Source organism: Talpa occidentalis, unplaced genomic scaffold, assembly GCF_014898055.3.
Source record: "Talpa occidentalis isolate TD23 unplaced genomic scaffold, MPIMG_talOcc4v2.1, whole genome shotgun sequence".
Lineage (NCBI taxonomy): Eukaryota > Metazoa > Chordata > Mammalia > Eulipotyphla > Talpidae > Talpa > Talpa occidentalis.
In genome coordinates this window covers 113,003,435-113,023,627 of record NW_026555331.1, presented here as the reverse complement: position 1 = coordinate 113,023,627, position 20,193 = coordinate 113,003,435, and the positions used below count along the sequence as shown (strand labels likewise).

Below are 20,193 nucleotides of genomic sequence, written 5' to 3'. Positions count from 1 at the left end.
CTAGAGTCCCAAGGACCTGGGTTTGGTTCTGATAATTTCTCTTACTCAACATCCAATTCTATCATCTATTAAAGGACAATCAGGACACTGTCAATAAATCATGAGTTAAATTAAAACAGATGATATGTGTAAAGTGGAAGGGCTGGTACATAGCTGACACTCAAATGGGTCGATATGGGTCATAAATATAGTCCATCATTCCTTCTTTATGTGGTTATGAGAAGGAACTACTCAACAGGATTCCAGTGGGCTAAAGCAAGGGCATTTATTATTCAATAAAAGAAGGTGCATATATGTGCACTGCTTTTATGTCCAGCAAATACATGCATCCTTAGTCAATTTCCAGCAGCCCCTAAAATTTTAGTAACTAAATATAATGATTAGGAATAGAAGATCTGGTCCAGGAAGGCCACTTGCAGATGTACACTGCTGACCACAAGTGTCTCTTCTCAATGAGGCAAAGAAGCCTGAGAATCTGCCCAAGTAATCACACAGTGACCTTAAATCTTCTCTCTGGACTTCCTCCTTGTAAGCTGCATCCACTTGTAAAATATATACCCTCTGAGTCTGCTCAAACAGCTCCAAATACTCCACTAAAAGACTATTTTCCTCTGCAATTATCACAGTCAGAGATGCTTGATTCCATTTGTTGAATTCACAGGAGGAAAATAAAAAAGAAAGAAATAGCTGCCATTGTTTGTATGTCTTTGTGCATGGGCAGGAAGCAGAAAACTAAGGGGAAAAATTAGTTTTTCACCTTTCCACTTTGTTCCTGCAACAAAGTTTTTGCAAATTTCTTCCTTCTTAAATCATACACGATCAAGAACAGCTTTGAAAAAAGGACTTTTCGTTCATTCCAATTGCCACCTCAAGTGCTATTGCTTTTGATTCTAAAGAATTAATATATAGTGCATTCAAGAAGGACGACTGTACACCCAAAAGCCAACAAAAGAAATGCTAAAGGACAATTTGGGGACTGTTCTAGGAAAAGTATTGAAAACTGACCACTATAGCAGCAACAATTGGCGCTAGAGAGGCTGGGTTGAAGCTAATGCCATGCTGCTCTGCAGGCCAAGAGGAACAAACACACCACAATGGCTACACTCAGCACCAAAGAATGGACTCGACTCAAAACAGCAATTTCTGCTGTGCAATTACTCAGAGGCATTTGATCCCAGATGTATATTGTTCTAACCCATGAATGCCAAAACCACAAGTTCTCTCCATGGCCTTCTAAAGTTGTCTGTCATTAGTTCTGACACAGAAAGCATTTGCTACAGAGAAAATAGTCAAAAACCAAACAAACAAACAAAAAAACCACATTACCACCTCTTATAAGGTACCCAGAAATCAAAATAAAGCAGGAATAGAAGAAACAGACAATGGTATCTGCCAAATTCTAGGTATAGATGACAAAAACTCCCTTTTGACCTTAATTTTTCCCATCCTTCCAAAAAAGTATCTATTCTCATTAATTCCACTAATTATACAAAAATAATGACTTAAATTGGGTTTTCAAAATAAATTCAGCAGTTTGTCTGTCAGTATAAGGGCCTCAGCACATATTCACAACTTTCAGTTTTCAGAAGGAAACTTTGAAGTATTAACCCCATATCCCAGGGTCATTCAGAGTGTTACGGTGATATTTATAGTCTCATGAAATAATATACTATTTCCTCATAGGTTTATAAGAATTTTAACAAATTATTAGTTGATGTATGAAATGGTTCCTTGCTTTCTGCCTCTTTGTATTAATCTTTCTTTTTCTCATGTCTTTATTCATTCCTCCAGCATACATTTATTAGGTGCTAGGTGCTAAGGTTATAACAGTTAATGAGACATAATCCCTACTATGAAAAATCTTATACTTTCCGAGACCAAGTATAGAAATAGGAAAGCAGATCTAAGTTTCTACAGACCAGAACAAACTCTCCTAAGCAAATGTGTCCAGTCTCCCAGGATTCTCCCCTCTGCCTTTCAGCACAGATATACTGACAGGTACAGAAAGATAGTCAAAGGTTCATTCTTCCTCATTTTCCTAACCACAGTTATTTCCTGCAGGTGAAGTCTAACAGTTCTTCAGTATTTCTAGATTTATACGTGAGTGTGTGTTGACCCCCCAACTCTAGCTGAGATCTTCAGGAAGATTTCAGCGTAAGGTGGAACTCAGTTCATGAATAAGCAACTTGCAAAAGTTGGAACAGGATTAGTCAAAATTACCGTTTATTCCATGGAAACATGTTGAATAAAGAGCAAAGAATTTTTTAACTCAAGAGATATCATAAACATTTAGGTGGCTTTAATCTAATTTAGGAAAATGAAATCTGCAATCTAAAGAAACATTATGGTTCATATAACAATTTTCTGAGTAGATCCAAGCCATGTAACCAAGGCTCAGAAAACCAAGTGGCTGACAGCTCAGTGGCTACACAATGGTAGACACTGATTCATTCACTCACTAATTCGTTCATTCGTTCAACTAACATTTATTGACTATTAGCAGACACTAATAATCAACCCAAGAGTTACAGAACACTTTCTATATGCTAGTCATGGTGCTAAGTATCCTTAATTTAATATTCCCAGTAATTGTATGGGTGAATGAGACACTAATAAGTGAACTGATCAGTAAGTGTTGAAACTGAGATTCCAGTCAGACTCCAGGGCAGAGTGGTGCATGACAGAGCCTATGCTCTCAAGATCACTTGGTGTAGACCAGGGACTCTACAAATAGACAACTTATTGAGGATGAATCATACTCTGGCAGAGGAGTACACACACACAGGCTCTGAGACTCAGAAGAGAGTTCATTTATGGTTGAGCATCACTTGTTTACTTGCTGTTTCCACCACCACACATATTCTCTCTCTCATTCTGAAAAGAAAATCAACTTTAAAACTCTATAATTTCCAAAATTTAAAAATCTATATTTCTAAATTGTGGGATTTCCCACCCCACTTTTCCTTTACATTGACAATTATTTTAGGTAGTCTGTACCTGGCTTAAACAACTGTTTTTGGAGAATCTATTCTGTATTAGACACTGTTTTGTTTTTGTTTTTAAAGATTTATTTATTTATTTATACAAGCACTGGGTACAGTCAGAAGCGCGGGAGGGTGAGAGAATTCACCAGAGCCAGAGCGGGGAACAGAACAGGCAGACTGACGAAATACACTGCTGAGGGGAGCAGCGGGCGGCAGGAGAGGTCTGCGCGCCACGTGGGACCCTCGCCTGGCGGCTGGGATCAAACCGGCACTGCAGAGGCTGCGGACAGCTTCGCAACCCAGCGCTCAACCGCTGCGCCACCAGGGAGGCCCTTTATTAGACATTGTTAAGGGGGTGGAAATTCAAATATACTATCAAGTAGGCTGCCCTGATTCAGGTGGGGAGCAGGCAAACTGGAACCCCTGCCAACCATGTCTGTAATACAGGGTAGCCAGGTTTTCGTATGTTTCAAGAGAAAAAGAAATCTAAATTGTTCTTTCACTATTTTAATGAAGAACACCAATTCAGATATTTTATTTTTTTAAAGATTTATTTATGTACGCATACAAGAACTGGGGTACAGGCCAGAGGTGTGGGGAGGTGAAAGGGTTCACCAGAGACAGAGTGGGGAACAGAACAGGCAGATTGACTGAAATCCACTGCTGAGGGGAGCAGAAGGCAAGTCAGAAGAGGTCTGCTGTGCCATGTGGGTAGCTCCCTGGCGGGGGATTGAACTCATGCTGCAGAGGCAGCAGACAGCTTCTTAGGTTGCATCTTAACACCCTGCGCCCCCAATTCAGATATTTTAAAAATACATTTCTCAGGCTGAATTTACCCTATAGATCCCAGGTTGCAGTTTCTGTTGGGGAGATGATAAACTTTGGTTTCTGCCTTTGAGGAATTTACAACATAGTGATAATAAGACAGTAATGAAAAGAGGGACACAGAAAAAATTATAATATAAGAAAAAGATGACAAGTGCCCCCCCCCCCAAAGACACATCATCATATAGGGGATCACAGAGAGGAGTTACACTTTGAGCAGTGATACAGTGAAAGGCGGCAGGTGCAATGTCTGTGCTGGCCTTAAAGAATATGAACAAGTTTATGACATTCGGGGAAGAAGGGGCATATATAAAGCACAGGGCATGGAATAAGTAAACTACACAGGTGGGTAAAGTGCAGGCTGCTTCTGGACAAAGAGGCATGGAGCAGTTAGAATTTTTTATGGCTTGGGAAGGATAAAAAGCGTGACTGATGAGCTGGGCCACGTTATGCAGGGCTGTGAAATCCATGTGATACTTTATTCTGTTGGGTGCAGTTCCAAGACATATCCAGACGCAAGATGTTAGACATTCTTAAATAAAGTAAATAAATTAAAATAACATTTGGTTCTCCAAAACTTGGGGAAAGTATGCCACATCGATATGGATGACTCTCAAAGCAGATGCACAAATTAGATGCTCAAAAAACGAACTCCTACATCCAGTAATGAAACCTGTTTAATTTTGTTATTTTCATCACAAATTTTTTTATCTTAGAACATTTTTGTTTGGCCTGAATAACAACAAAAATTTAAGTTCTTGTCGCTGGAGGCAAAAGGAAGGGCACCCAGGCGTTTATGCAATGAAGTAACAAGAAACAGGTTGTGATGGTTTAAAGACATTTGAAGAAGAGCGTGAACCAGAAACAATAGGGAGAGACCAGATACAGAAAATTAGCTAAGAGGTTAGCACAACAGTCTGCGGTAGCAACAGCGGCCTCCTGTTACCTAGCACCCCCTGTGTGCCAGACACCGCTGCGTGTACAGCATATATTGTCATGAGAGCCAGTATAGGGTAAAAACAGCGATCAACATCCAGTTTCAGAACAAAGATTGAGATGTCAGTATTCATCATCCTCCTTCCATCCTCTCAGCTTCCTCTACTGCTTTGCCCCTCTCTTTTTCCTACCTTCCCTGCCTTTTTCTCCTAGCACTAGTACACGCTCTGTAACTCCAACTGAAAGATAATAGATATGTGAATTCAAATGCTGCCATTAAATCATTTTTAAGTAGTTGAAATTCATTTCCTTCTTATTGATCTCTGCCTTTTTTTGCTGCTGCTAGATATGCTATAAACTACAAATAATAGGGAAAATGGGTGGTTAGATCTGTGGGAGGTTTTAGGGCTTTAGAATGGGATTCTGTGCCAAATCCTACATTCTTGTTTCTATTCTTCTCCTGGTTTCTAAATACATGAGGATCAATAGCCGAGAGGAAACATCAAATGTTGTTAATAACTGAGCAAATGGTTGACTTCCCCTTCCACTCCCCTCCCTTCTACAAGACTTCTCTCACATTCTAACAAGAACACCTGGCAGAGGCCAGAAGCCAAAACGGTTTTGTTTTTCCACACCACTGTCTAAATTATTGGTCATCAGAGCAGATTCTAAACCTGTTTGTCCAAATAGCCTTTGGTATGTGTAGTCTGTGGCAGGTCTTTCTTCCTTCCCCACCTGTAGCAGGTAGAACAGAAAGCCTGGAGGAGGGGCAGGGCTGCCAGCCCCACCTAGTGTGTACAGCCTGGAGAAGGGAAGTGGGTATAATTTCAGGCAGGCCCTCAAAAGTTCATCCATCTAAGTTGTCTTCTACTAGAGGTAGGCAAGTGCCTGCCTGTCTCTTAATTACTGTGATACTATCAATGAAGAGAGTCCAGTGAATGTCTGACTGCCAATCAGATCTGCAGGTTCTCCTTTGTGGATGAAGGAAATAAGATGGGAAGGATGGAAGCTGAGGAGCAGAAACTGCTTGCCCTGAGACTGAGACTAAAATAGGATTTGAGAACAAAAGCATTTTTCCCTTTCTCCAAAGGATATCATTTTAGGAAAAGTGAACAAACCTACCACTACCCAAAATTCTCCACTGAAATATTAGGTTTTATTTTCCATAATTTATCATGATCACCTTTTGCTTTGTCCCTTAACTATGACCTCTTACAATATGCACATCTCTGACATAACATAAATAGAATATGTTACTTTGATGGAAGTAAGTTTTGCTAGAGTTGCACAGGAAGATTCAGTACTGGGAATAAGAGGGTATGGTGGAACAAAAGAGGGAAAGAGAAAAAGGAGTGGAAGAACCCCAAGGATAATTGTGCCAAGCTCCAAATTACACATCTGCTTGGAAATGAAGTGCAAATGTTATCATTTTCTTCACTAATTTCAAGGATGATTTGGGGTAAGTCTAGGATGTTACGAATTTCAGTAGGATGCCACATAGGAAATGTAGAAATTGTGGGAATTTATTCAAGAAAATACTACATACATACAACAGTAATTAAAATTAACTTGTCATTAGGACCCTAAACATATCCCTTAAGCATAACAATTGCATATTATATAATGTATAATTGTTATATGATATAAATATAAATAGTTAATACACATTATATAATATAGAATATAATTATATTGATATCAATTATATAACTAGATATAATCTACATAAATGTAATATAAGGATATATCACCTTTTTATCACCAGTTTTATCTATCTTATAAATTTTTTTTTTAAATAATAAATTTTATTGTTATATTCCCCATACAATTGCAGCCCCCCCATTCTGACCCCAATCCCTCCCCTCCCGCCCCTGCCCCCCTAAAAGTGTCTCTGGTTCATAGTTTTTTGTTGATTTTGATTGGCCTCCCTGGTGGCACAAGGGGTTAAGCACAACACTATGAAGCAATCCGCAGCTTCTGCAGCATGAGTTAGATCCCTGGCCGGCCAGAGAGCTACCCACATGGCGTGGCACACCTCTCCTTCTCGCCTGCTGCTCCCCTAGCAGTGTACTTTGGTCAGTCTGCCTGTTCTGGTCCCCGCTCTGTCTCTGGTGAGTCCTCTCATCCCCCGCATCTCTAGCCTATACCCCAGCAGTTGTAGCACAGATAAATAAATCTTAAAATAAATAAATCAATTTAACACAGTTGAAAAAAAAAAGGCAAGAGGTAAAATTATATCAACCAAAATGATTTCTGTAGTTAATCAATCTTCAGGAATACTTTCGAAGAAGGAACAAAATAACCATATTTATGATATCCTTAATATCCTTGTTTTCAGAATAATTCAAGAGAAATTATGATACGAATTGAAGAGAAAAAACATAACCTCTTAATTTCTATCTTGTCAGCTTAATTATTTCCAGAGGAACAGAAATTCTTGGAGGAAGATGTGGGTTTGGAATTTCTTAACAGCGTTTGCATGTGCTTGATGACCTGACAAGGTCACTCGAAATCTTGTGCTTCAATACTACAGCCCTCTCTGGGAAGACAGAGGACTAGGCTGTGCTCCAGTGGCTTAAGGAAAACATGAAACAACTTAACAACAGACTTGCATGCTGGGAGGAGAAGCAATTTATTTTCCCTGGTATTCTTTTTACATGATACTACAGAGTCAAATGCATGTCCATGCAGGCGTAAGAAAAGAGAATAAAAATTAATTTGCTTCCCCTACAGACATTTCAGTTACCTTGTGCTTACCTGCTGTGCTTATCTTAGGAAAGTTCATTCTCAAAGGCTGAATAAAATTTCTGCCACTCTGCTTTTTATATAAAGTCGTATATTGTTTGCTTAAAAATGGAGAGCTCATTTTATTAAGTATTATTTTTACTACGATTACATTCTTCAGAATATTGGCTCTGTTACCATTTTTCAAAAGCATTTTTATAGTTTACACTGCTGGCTTACTCTCTAAATGGGATTTTCTTAGCCATTTTCACCTTCTGTCCATGTGGCATTTCACTCTGGTGTGACACTTAGATCTGCCACATGGCAGGTAGAGGACCGAATGCTGGGAAACGGACACCTTCCTTTTTAAGAAATCATGGCTATATAATTCTCTACAACTTTTCTTTGGGGAAAGACTTTAAATATACAATTTTTAATCTATGCTCTTCTACTTGATGTGGTTGCATTAAAAAACATGAGGTCAAACTAAAGTTGTCTTCATAATTCACTTTTTTTTAATAAAATGAAAACCTTTAGTGAGTTTTGCAAAGTTACAGTGTTCTTAAGTTTGGGCTGGAGGAAGCACATTAAGTAGGAGAAAATTCCCACCGATACCACATTTAACTCTCCCCACTAATAGCTTTTCTTACTGAGATTCTGTTCTAAAGAGTATGTGACACCTCTTGCTACAGACAAGAATTCCCTTTTTTCTTTTTTTTTTTTTTTTTATAGAGGCTTTTTTTTTTTTTTTAATTTATTTGTTTCTTTGTTTGTTTATACATGCACTGGGTACAGTCAGAAGCGCGGGAGGGTGAGAGAATTCACCAGAGCCAGAGCGGGGAGCAGAGCAGGCAGAAGGACTGAAGCACACTGCTGAGGGGAGCAGCGGGCGGCAGGAGAGGTCTGCGCGCCATGTGGGACCCTCCTCCGGTGGCCGGGGAGCAGCCGGGGATCGAACCGGCGCTGCAGAGGCTGCGGGCAGCTTCGCAACCCAGCGCTCAACCGCTGCGCCACCGGGGAGGCCCAAGAATTCCCTTTTTTCATAGGAAGAGATTGATAACCAGGAGATATCTAGCAGAGTTGACTGGTTTTTTAAAAGGGGATGCAAGATAAATCCTGGAAATCTGTATAGTAAGTGGGATCTGTCGTAGAGGTAGGGGTCAAGTGGGAACAGAGCTCATTCTGTAAAGCTGTGGATGAATGTGAAAGAGAGAAGACTTCAAAAGAGAGCACTGAAAAAAAAAAAAAAAAAGAGAGCACTGAAGGGAGCATGTAAACTGATAATGATTATCGGCAGAAAAGGAAACCTGGTAATAGCAACCTCAATATGAGAGCACCCTAAAGAATTGATCTGGCATGGGAGTTTTCCAATTATAAAGAGGTTTCAGATCATAAAAAATATTTCTATAAATACAAACCTTTATTACCCTAGAATCAGGTATCTCAGTGTTGACCACTGACATTTTGCATTAGACATTCATTTGCTGAGAGAGAGTGTTATATGAATTATAGGAAATTTACCAGCATTATTGGCCTCTACCTACTGGATGCTAGTAATCAACCCCATCCTGAGTCATGACAACCAAAAACATCTCCAGGCAAATATTTTCTAGGGGACAAAATCACACCTGGCTGGAAACCGATGGTTTTAAACCTTGGTTGCAATAACAATATAGTAAACGATCAAAACACACATAAGAAGGCCCATTTCCTAAGAGTGATATTTAGTTGGTCCATGGTATGGCTCAGTCACTAGCATGTTTTTAAGTTTTTGAGATAAAGCTAATAAGTCTAACCAACTTAGGGAGCAATTAGTGAATGAATGCCTACTACATACTCAGCATTGCCTTAGATGATGAGACTAAAAGATGAAAAAGACATTGTCCCTGCACTAGAGAGATTTAGGATCTAGCAAGAGATGGACATACAAAGGAAACTTTCCAATCTGTTGTAGTCAATCTCCTTAAAGTTAAATGTACAGGACATTATGAAAGTACAGAAAAACTGGCAGTCTAATGACACAATATTAGAGATCTCAGTACATATCCACCAGCACAGCTAAAATTAAAAGGCTGAAACACTACGTAAGTGAACAACTGGAAGTCACATACATCACAGTTTCACTGCTGTTTACGTATATACACTTGACACCAACACAACACACAACAGAAATGCATACATGTATAGGAACAGTTCTAGCAGCATGTGGTTGATATTCTCTGTGTCTTGCCTGCAGGCTCTCAGCACTCACTATTCTCACACACAACGTGGCTTCTTAATATAAGCATCTGTTACTGCCAGGGAGTTTTTTCTGGCCATAGGAACATGCTCAGCCTGTACCTAGAGCAGGCTGAAAAGAGCAATCGAGTTACAAACCCTGGATCAGCCAACAACCAATGACAAACTTGCCCTTCGAAGCTAGGGAGTAAGCTGGGACTTTACATCCCAAATCCTATTCTATGCTGTCTTCCAAAGATATCCAATGAGAATGAGAGTTGCTGTGCTCATCTGTGCACTTGATACTGGATGATTTCCTGTCTATAGTTTACTCTTCCACTCCCCTAAATACTCCTAAATCAACTACTCAAACTCAAATCCAGTCATTGAGTTTGCTTCTGGGATCCAGCTAAAGAAAGAATGGAGCAGTATTCACATAAGTTAAAACTTAATGAAAGAAAAAAAAAAGTTCAACAGAAGCATGACTATATAAATTGTGGCATATCCATATAATAAAATACTATACATCAATTAACATGAACCAACCGTAGCGTCTCATCACTACTTGAGTGAATGTCACCAATTTTGAGCAAAAGGTATTAAATACAACATAATATTTACAATTCTGTCAATATAAAGTCCAGTATCTTGCAAAAATTTTTCATGGTATTCAAAAGAATAATGGTGGTTACATTTAGGGAGAAGCAAGTGTAGAGTGATAGGGATGAGAACAAGGGGACTAATTATAATGTTAAATGTTGTGATAAATCACTTATTTTTCCCCTTTTCCTGTACATATATGTCAACCAAAAGTTATTAAAAATCTAAACATTCAACACAGAGAATTCAATAAAGCAGCAAATTATCTGTCAAGAAGGGCAGAAGTTGGGGTAGAGAGAGTAGAAAAGAGATGTGGTATTAGCATGAATTCACATTATAAACAGTTTTCTTAAGCAAAGATTCAGTGGCCCCATGAGAGGCCTGAAACCTGATTCCTGAATTGAGAGAGGAGCACACTGGACTCGATACAATTTTGTTTTTTGCTTCTCCATTCTTCATTCTTAGGCTAAGAGTTGATTGCTCCTTTCTCCACTCTTTGAATGCTGGAGTGCTGTTCTTACACAGTTTGTGCAATAATATGTAGACTCTACATAGGGAAACCAGTAAAACATATAATGAAGCATTAGAAACATGAGCTGTGCTAACTTCTCAGGAGAAGCTGAGAGTTCTCTTCAAAAGTCCTAACACCCCTTAAAAGCAATGTTCTTCCCATAGCTTTTCGGGAACACGCACATTCGCTGTGTACTTTAGGAGCTTCCCAAGCATTTTCACATGTAAAAGTGAATACCTAAGACATCTAGTGGTGCTTTGCCCCAGCAGCTACTCTCTGTTGATAAATAACTGGGAAGAAATGCTTCAGAAATTTTGTTGCTAATAGGTAAGTAAATTAATTAATGATAGCCAAGCGTTCGTTCTTATTCTTTCCTAACTCCCAGCTGCGTGATATTTGTAAAAGACTCTATTTGCTCCAATCAAAGGATTTTGCTTTCTTTACTTCTTTACCTCTAAAGAGATCTTATAAGGAAGATGCCATTTTCTGTGTTCTCATCTTTGTCTTTATTCCGATTCATCAAATGAAGCTTCCAGAAACCTCAGTGAGGTTGGAGTTATGTCACTGCTATTAGCTTTTGCAACCTTCATTAGTATTTATGAATGTGAACCCAGGCAGTGGCAGTAATATTTCCATTACGGAAAGCCTATTTAGAGCCACATTATTGTCTTACCTAAACTGAACTTGAGAGGAAAAAATAAAGAACCGATTTAATTTTCTCCTGCCATTGACCTATGATATTTTTAAGGCATAAACTTGTCTCGCTGCTACCAAATGGGCCCTAAGAGAGCTGGTCACCTTGGTACTAAACTACTCAAATAAATCTATTCAAAACTGGGGTCAGAATTAATTGGATAATAAGCTAATCTGAGAAATCATTCTCCTGACCAGAGGCCAGGCCAGGCTCCTTCTCAAAAATGAGAATATGATTTTGAAACACTCGAATAGTGAGGGACGTGAAATTAGATTTTCGGAAAAAATATAATCCACTACTCTTCCAGTTCCTTTTCCCTCCTTTAGTTTGTGTTCTTTCATTCTGTTACAACAACAAAGGGTGAAGTGATTTATTTTTCCATTTCAAATGATGCGTGTTCCCCTTGGTGAAATTCAACTTGAGAAACAGGAAACTCCCCAGGGCTTCCTCACTCTAAAGAACTATACAACTGATCTCCAGAGAACCGTGGTTCTGGTTCATTGGACTTCACCATTTCCCAGGTGAGCCATATGACTTAGAAGCAACTCTAAAGGCATCAGGAAAGCAACCGGATGAATCCTCTTGGGTTTGAAGGCGCTCTATTACTTACAATCACCGCAGCAGCATCTGTACAAGAGCTCGGTGTTCTCACCTGCCTCCTTATCAGCAGGCCAGCATCACGCTTGGAACCACCACTCAAGACTGGGCTATTCTCACATGTGGGATATTGGACAGACATTTCTCTTTTTCTTCTTGTTTCTGTTTTTATTCTTTCTCTAGTATAGACACAGAAACCCTTTATTCCCAACTAAAGATCAAGGCACATTTGCTAACAATGGATTTTTGTTTAGAATTTGTGATGTATTCATTTGAAGTTACTTTAAAGTGCTCTATGTACTTAAACTATTTAGACACTAGACCATACTCGATTATAGATTTCACCAATTTAGTAATCTCATCAATAGTATCATTTGTCCATCACCCACTTACCAAGCACTTATATTTGCAATAGTAGCATCTTCATAATTCATTTACTTTGCAAACTGTTCTCCTGGACCTTGCTCAATGACTCTTCATTCTTTATCCTTATCAAAATACATGTGCAAAACTTTTACATGAATTCAACAAGATTATAAAAAGAAGAGCAAATTCTTCTATCACCATTTCCCAGGCCAGGTCCTCTCCCCACAAATATTCAGTTTGCCCTTGTGAATAACAGCCTCCTATTTCCTCTTTCTCTCTTTCAGGAACTCCTACTGAAGGCTGAAATTCCAGAATGATTCTCCAATTTTCCTGTTTTCTATGTTTCACCTCAGCATTTAGACTTTGACAATTCTCTCAAATTTATTTTTCAGCCTTTATATGGAATTTCTATTTCTACTCTTTCATTTCAAAAAACTTATCATTTTCTAGTTATTCCTCTAAGAATATACAGTACTCATCTCATAGATGCAATATCATCTTTATCTCTCTGAGCACATTGTTGTTTTAAAGCTTTTGTCTTTTGCTCCCTGCATTGTCTCTGTGCACACCAAGGTTCTTTTTCTGGTTGTTTTAATCTCTCCTCTTTCAGGTTAGAAGTTTATTCAAGTGTCTGAGGAATCTTTGTTGTTATTTAATTTTTGACTAGGTAATACATTAACAAGCTTCAAAAATGCAACTGGGATATAAAAGACCTCATTAAAAATTTCCTTCTTGTCATCCCCATGCATCTGCTCATTTCCTATCTCTTGCCTACTGATAACCAAAATTCTCGGGTTTCCTTTCAGAGTCCTTTATGCACAGAAAAGAAAAAATAGGTTCATCTATTTTCCCCATGCACGTAAGAGATAGTATATTAAATGTTACATTAAATGGACCATATTACACATTGCTTTTTTAACCTATAACTGTGATTTTTAGATGCCTTTATATCTCCATATTATGTAGCACATATTCATTATTAATGAAACTTATTGATTAGCAACTAAGTAATTTTCATGTTTACTATAAACTTGCAATAAACAACATTATCAAAAGATTTATATCATTTATATGCAAGTATATCTGTAGGATACATTTCACAATTCAGAGTTACCAAAAGTTACATGCATTTGCAATTTTGAAATTTTTTTGTGAAATTGCCCTCCATTGGAGGTTTAACAATTTATATACCCACGAGGAGTTTAGGGGAGTTTATTATTTCACTGGAACCTCATTAACAGAACATATGTATAAATGCAAAATAGATCTCACTTTGTGTATTCTTTTCTGTTGCCTTCATAAAAACTAATTATAAACTTAACCACTTAGTGCAATAAAAATCTATTATCTCATAGATCTGGAGGTTAGATCCAAAAATGATCCAAACTGTATCTCATGGGGCTAAAAAGTAAGGTGTTGGCAGGGATACATTCCTTTCTGAGTGCACTCATCTCTTTTTTTTTTTTTTTTTTAACCATTTCTACCTTCCAGGGAACATCTTTAAAGGACCTCTGGTCTGCCTGTGACAATTTGCATTTTTAATTTTACTGATATTAAGTATATTTTCATGTGTTTAAGAACCATTTGTTTTTCCTTTTAATGAAAGCACTTTTCATATTCTTTGATCATTTTTCAAGTGGGTTAATAGAATCTTTAATACAATAGAAATTATCCTATTATCTGTGATGTTAATTGTATGTACTATTTCTTAGCCTGTGATTTGCAGTCCTATTATTTATGTTGGCTGTTATTTAGAATTTGTTTTAATTACATGTAGTTAGGTTGAATGTTTTATTTTCTGCTTTCTGCATTGTCAGTACTAATTTATTTATTTTTTTAAAGATTTATTTATGCATACAAGAGCTGGGGTACAGGCCAGAGATGCAGGGGGTGAGAGGATTCACCAGAGTCAGAGCAGGGAACAGAATAGGCAGACTGACTGAAATACACTGGAGTGAAGCAGCGGGCGAGACAAGAGAGGTCTGCCGTGCCATATGGGATTCTTGCCGGCCAGCCGGGATTGAACTCGTGCTGCAGTGGCTGTGGATTGCTTCACAGTGTGGTGCTTAACCCCCTGCGCCAGCAGAGAGGCCCATTTTCAGTACTAATTTAAAAAGACTTCAAGTCCAATTTCAAATTACCCTTTATTTGAATTTCTAAAATTGCACTTTATTTTTCATATGTGAAACTTTGATCCTTCCAGTAGTCATCTGGGTATAAGTTATAAAATTTAGATCCAGTATCTCTTTTTCCTGTTGACAAAATTGGAAATAAAGAGATTTCCAATCATGTTTTCAGTATTGCTAAGTGTATGACATAAAGTAATTGACTGGTCACACCTAAGATACCTAAACAGTGTTCTTTTTTCTTTCTTTCACTTTACATGTCACAGCTCCATTCAATCCAAATAAAGGTGCAGATAGCATTGTCAAGTTTGACGCCTTTGGAGATGGAATGGGACGATACAACGTGTTCAATTTTCAGTACATAGGTGGCAAGTACACCTACTTGAAAGTTGGTCACTGGGCAGAAACCTTATCATTAGACGTGGACTCTATCCATTGGTCCCGGAACTCAATCCCCACTTCCCAGTGCAGTGACCCGTGTGCCCCCAATGAAATGAAGAATATGCAACCAGGGGATGTCTGCTGCTGGATCTGCATCCCCTGTGAGCCCTATGAATACCTGGTGGACGAGTTTACCTGTATGGATTGTGGCCCCGGACAGTGGCCCACTGCAGACCTATCTGGCTGCTTTGACCTTCCTGAGGACTACATCAAGTGGGAAGATGCCTGGGCCATTGGCCCAGTCACTATCGCCTGCCTGGGTTTTATGTGTACATGCATGGTTGTGACTGTTTTTATCAAGCACAACAACACACCCTTGGTCAAAGCATCCGGCCGAGAGCTGTGTTACATCCTGTTGTTTGGGGTTGGCTTGTCATACTGCATGACGTTCTTCTTCATTGCCAAGCCGTCACCAGTCATCTGCGCCCTGCGCCGATTGGGGCTAGGGACTTCCTTTGCTATCTGTTACTCAGCCCTGCTCACCAAGACAAACTGCATCGCCCGCATCTTCGACGGGGTAAAGAATGGCGCTCAGAGGCCAAAATTCATCAGCCCAAGTTCTCAGGTTTTCATCTGCCTGGGTCTGATATTGGTGCAAATTGTAGTGGTATCTGTGTGGCTCATCCTGGAGGCTCCAGGCACCAGGCGGCACACCCTTCCGGAGAAGCGGGAAACAGTCATCTTAAAATGCAACGTGAGAGATTCCAGCATGTTGCTCTCCCTTACCTACGACGTGGTCCTGGTGATCTTATGCACTGTGTATGCCTTCAAAACGCGGAAGTGCCCAGAAAATTTCAACGAAGCCAAGTTCATTGGTTTTACCATGTATACCACGTGTATCATCTGGTTGGCCTTCCTCCCTATATTTTATGTGACATCAAGTGACTACAGAGTAAGTCTTTAAATAGCTTTATTTCCTTCTTTATTTCCTTTCTTTCCTTCTTTCCTTCTTTATTTCCTTCTAATGTTCGGTTGTATAGGATTTAAAATATACTTCCTTTATATCTTATAAGCTACTAGGCAGATAATTACAAATGACATGATGAACCACCCAAATGTATATGTAAATTTATTCAATATGTCTTTTTTTTTTAAAGATTTATTTAATTATACAAGAACTGGGGTATAGGCCAGATGTACGGGAGGGTGAGAGGATTCACCAGAGACAGAATGGGAAACAGAACAGGCAGACCGACCAAGATACACTGCTGAGGGGAGCAGCAGGTGAGACAACTCGCCATGTTGGTATCTCCACAGCCAGTGGGGATCAAACCGGTGGGGATCGAACCAGCGGGGATTGAATCGGCACTGCAGAGGCTGTGGACAGCTTCCAACAGCACCGTGCTCAAAAGCCTGTGCCACCAGGGAGGCCCTTATTCAATATGTCTTAAAAGCATTTAATTAGTGCCTACTGGTTGCAAAGTATTGTACTTGGCACAGAGAGGAAGATAAATGTAAATAACATGGTCATTCAAGCTATTTATAATTTAGTGGCAGAAAAATATAATATGCATTATAAATACATAGAACTTTTTATTAAATTTATAAGGTGATTGACAAGAGACTTAAACTAAGAACTTAATGAGAATACTTCAAACACAAAAGGACCTGGCCGCCCAGATCAATTTGTAAATTAAAATAAACTTGCATTATTAAGCTGTATTGGTTCAAAGATCTAAAAGCTCTCACTCATGCTTCAAATAAGCACCATTACTTCTTTAAAATGGATTAAAATACTATATGAGTTTGTTACACTTTTTTGACAACTTTAGTTCCTGCAGATGCATAATCTTTATACTTGTTATACCTAAGTAACCTAATTGGGCCATTATTCATAGTCTTTTGTAATATATAGCTCTAATTTTTATACTTCAATATAATTATCATCTCTTCAGTAACAGTTCTTCATTCCATCAACTTCTCAAATTGTTGAGATCATCTATCAGTTGCTTTTTCATTTATAATTCTGAATCTAGTATCTTGCAATAAGTCAACTGGTCTTTATTACCTATGTTTCTCAAGATCTCACTAGATTGAAGTTTTTCAAAGGTATACTGGTATCTTTGTTACATAATGAGTTCACAAAATGAAGTACCTCTGTGGGTTGTAACAGCCCCCAAATCTTTGTTTAAAGATTTTATTTATGTATGCATATAAGAACTGGGGTGTAGGCCAGAAGTGATGGGGAGGTGAGAGGATTCACCAGAGACAGGTGGGGAGCAGAACAGGCAGATTTACTGAAATACACTGTTGAGGGGAGCAGCAGGTGAGAGAGGAGAGGTTTGCTGTGCTATGTGGATCAGCTCCCTGGACGGGGATCGAACTCGTGCTGTAGTGACTGGTGACAGCTTGATAGTGCTGAGCTTTAACCCCTGGACCAAATCTTGTTTACTAGCAATTCCAACCTTGACAAAGCCTAGAAAATAACAACTCAAAAAGAACACAGTTCCTTAAAGTTTGGGGTCAAGAGACTAGCAAAAGTTAATGCATTTAGCCTATTCAATTATTAATAATAAAATGACTGAAACCTATGCAGTACATTAGAGGATGAACAAGAAAAATAAAGAAAAGTATGATATTGGGGTAATGGCCAGGGGTTCTAAGACTATTAAAAATTTATAAAAAATTTTTGAAAATCTGTACAAAGAGAATACATCAGAGCTGGATCAGCAAAACCAAAGATCAGATTATCTGATCACAGGAGAATTTGACACATTAAAATATAGAGATTAAAATGAAGAACTATAGTTGACCTATCTTAGTTCCCCCATTTTGGTTTTTTTGTTTGTTTGTTTGTTTGTTTAAAGATTTATTTATTTATACAAGCACTGGGTACAGTCAGAAGCACGGGAGGGTGAGAGAATTCACCAGAGCCAGAGCTGGGAACAGAACAGGCAGACTGATGATACACTGCTGAGGGGAGCAGCGGGCGGCAGGAGAGGTCTGTGCGCCATGTGGGACCCTCGCCCGGTGGCTGGGGATCAGGGATCGAACCGGTGTTGCAGAGGCTGCAGGCAGCTTCGCAACCCAGCACTCAACCACTGCGCCACCCGGGAGGCCCAGTTCCCCCATTTTGATCTTTTGTCTTTATAGACACAGACACTTTTATCGATCAATCAGCATTTTGGAAAAGTCCTTACTTACTTAGTAAGCCATACTTAGCAGAGCTGATTTGGTGCAGTGAGACTGCAAAATAGTTACAGTGGTAATTATTTTGATCTGGACATTTGATTTCAAACTATTCATTCTCAAAATAACTGATAGAAAATATTACAGAGAACAAATGGTATTATAAAATTTATATTAAATGAACATTTATTTCTAAAACACAAAAAATGCCTTTTTTTTCCCTGTAACATAATAGCAATAAAGTAACTAACTGGAATTAGCTGAAGATACCAGAAGTTTCATCACATAGCCAGAATAAGCTGGTAAATGGGGCAGAGGTTGCAGAGTTTAGTGTTTTAAAGTCTACACTAATTAAGGCATCCAATCACACTGAGGTCATCTGAGACCTCACTTATTGGATACAAATAATGTTAATCTTAAATTTATAAAAGAAATGAGAAGGTACATGCAATCTCCTATCCAATAGATTTAATTGGTCTGGTCTGTGGCCTGGACATCAAGGTTTTTCATAGCTCCCCAAGAAACTCTAATTTCAACCAAAACTATAAAGCCCTGCTCCAATGAATCGCATGTTTTTTTTTCTGTCCCACAGGTATTTTTAGTTTGGCCTGCACTATTTTGAGATTCTTTGAAATACTTGTAAAAGTTAGAAAACTTACAAATTTTATATAAATAGCCATATTCTTGACTTCTCTTAATGCAATAAAATACATGTACCTAATTTCCTTCAACAACAATAAACTAGATCATAGTGCTTCTGCTTCTGGACAAGGCATATTACTTACAACTCCTATTGCCAAAACTCCCACCAATTCCTGAATTCTTACACCTGATTATCTTTATTTATGAATCTGCATGGACCCTAAAAGTATTTGAATTTGGGACCCTTGTTTAGGAAATTTCAGAGAAAAACTGAGATCTAAATTTTCCCAGAGGGACACCATGTGGCTCAGATAAAATTAGCAGCACTACTAAGGGTAGCTAAGAGGAATTTGGGCATCAAACAGTCAAACAGTTTATGACTCATCACTTTACCACCCATTGTGAGTTATAAATAAATGTAAACCACTATTTCAGTCTTAAAAAACTTATAACCCAGCTGGGAAAGAAATAACAAGCATGAAATAACTCAAGATTAACCCAAAATAGTATATAATTAAATTGGTTATGCAATCTCTTTAATGCCTATGGATTTCAAAGATGATCTGGATTAGTAAGAGCTCAAGCTTGTTCTTTCCAGGAATACTTTTTAAGCAGTAAGATTTCACCATGTAACTTGCGGGGAAAGTACAATTATGGTAGCTTGAGAATTTAGGGCATATAGGGAATTTCTAGAGACAAGACAACTCAGTGCCAAACAGGACTCAGTGCTTTTGGTCTCATGCAAGTGGAAGATGGATTGGAGGTGTCTAGTGAGAAACTAACCACTAAGTAAGATCATATGAGATGGAGGAATTCATTCGAATAATGCTTAAAGGACTGGACATCTTCCAATTTTTTTATTTTTGTTTTCTTTTGGTGGGTGTTTGCTTAGGCACAAAGTAACGTGATGAAAGGTAAGAAGGAAAGGAAAGAGCTAGCCCTGCCTGGGCGACTCTAAGCCATTACTGTGCTAAATGCTTTGCATACATGAGCTCACTTATCCTCATTAACACCCTGGAAAGCAAATTTTATTATCCATTGGAAAGATGAGTAAACAGACTCAGAGGATAATTAACTTCCCAGGTGGCACAACTGAAAAATAGTAGGACAATTTTCTCTGATACAAGTTTCTCTGATATGCCTTTTATATTATACAACAAACTTATCTGTCTTTACTATGGAAGATTTGAAGGAGCAGAGCTAAAAACAAACAGAATTCATTGGCACTATTATAGGCATCCAAGGTAGAGCAAGCGGGAACTTTGGTAAGAATCCAAAAATTCAAAGGATCTTTGAGGAAATACCCAACCAGCTTCCTTCTTTATCACAACAAAATCATCCCAGATAGTTTAAGTAACCACAGATCCATGACATCATTTAAATAGTGTAAATAAAAACCAG

The 20,193-nt window shown here is 38.5% G+C and overlaps 1 protein-coding gene and 1 long non-coding RNA gene across 2 annotated transcripts in view; one reads left to right on the top strand and one right to left on the bottom strand.

The window, feature by feature from the left end:
* GRM3 (glutamate metabotropic receptor 3) overlaps positions 1-20,193 on the top strand; it is a 204,769-nt gene that overhangs the window by 165,295 nt on the left and 19,281 nt on the right. The window contains exon 4 of the mRNA XM_037510752.2: positions 14,847-15,913. Coding sequence (XP_037366649.1) covers positions 14,847-15,913 — 1,067 coding nt within the window. The remainder of the gene's footprint in view (positions 1-14,846; positions 15,914-20,193) is intronic.
* The window catches only part of LOC129145334 (uncharacterized), a 443,968-nt gene that overhangs the window by 405,797 nt on the left and 17,978 nt on the right, over positions 1-20,193 (bottom strand). The window lies entirely within an intron of this gene.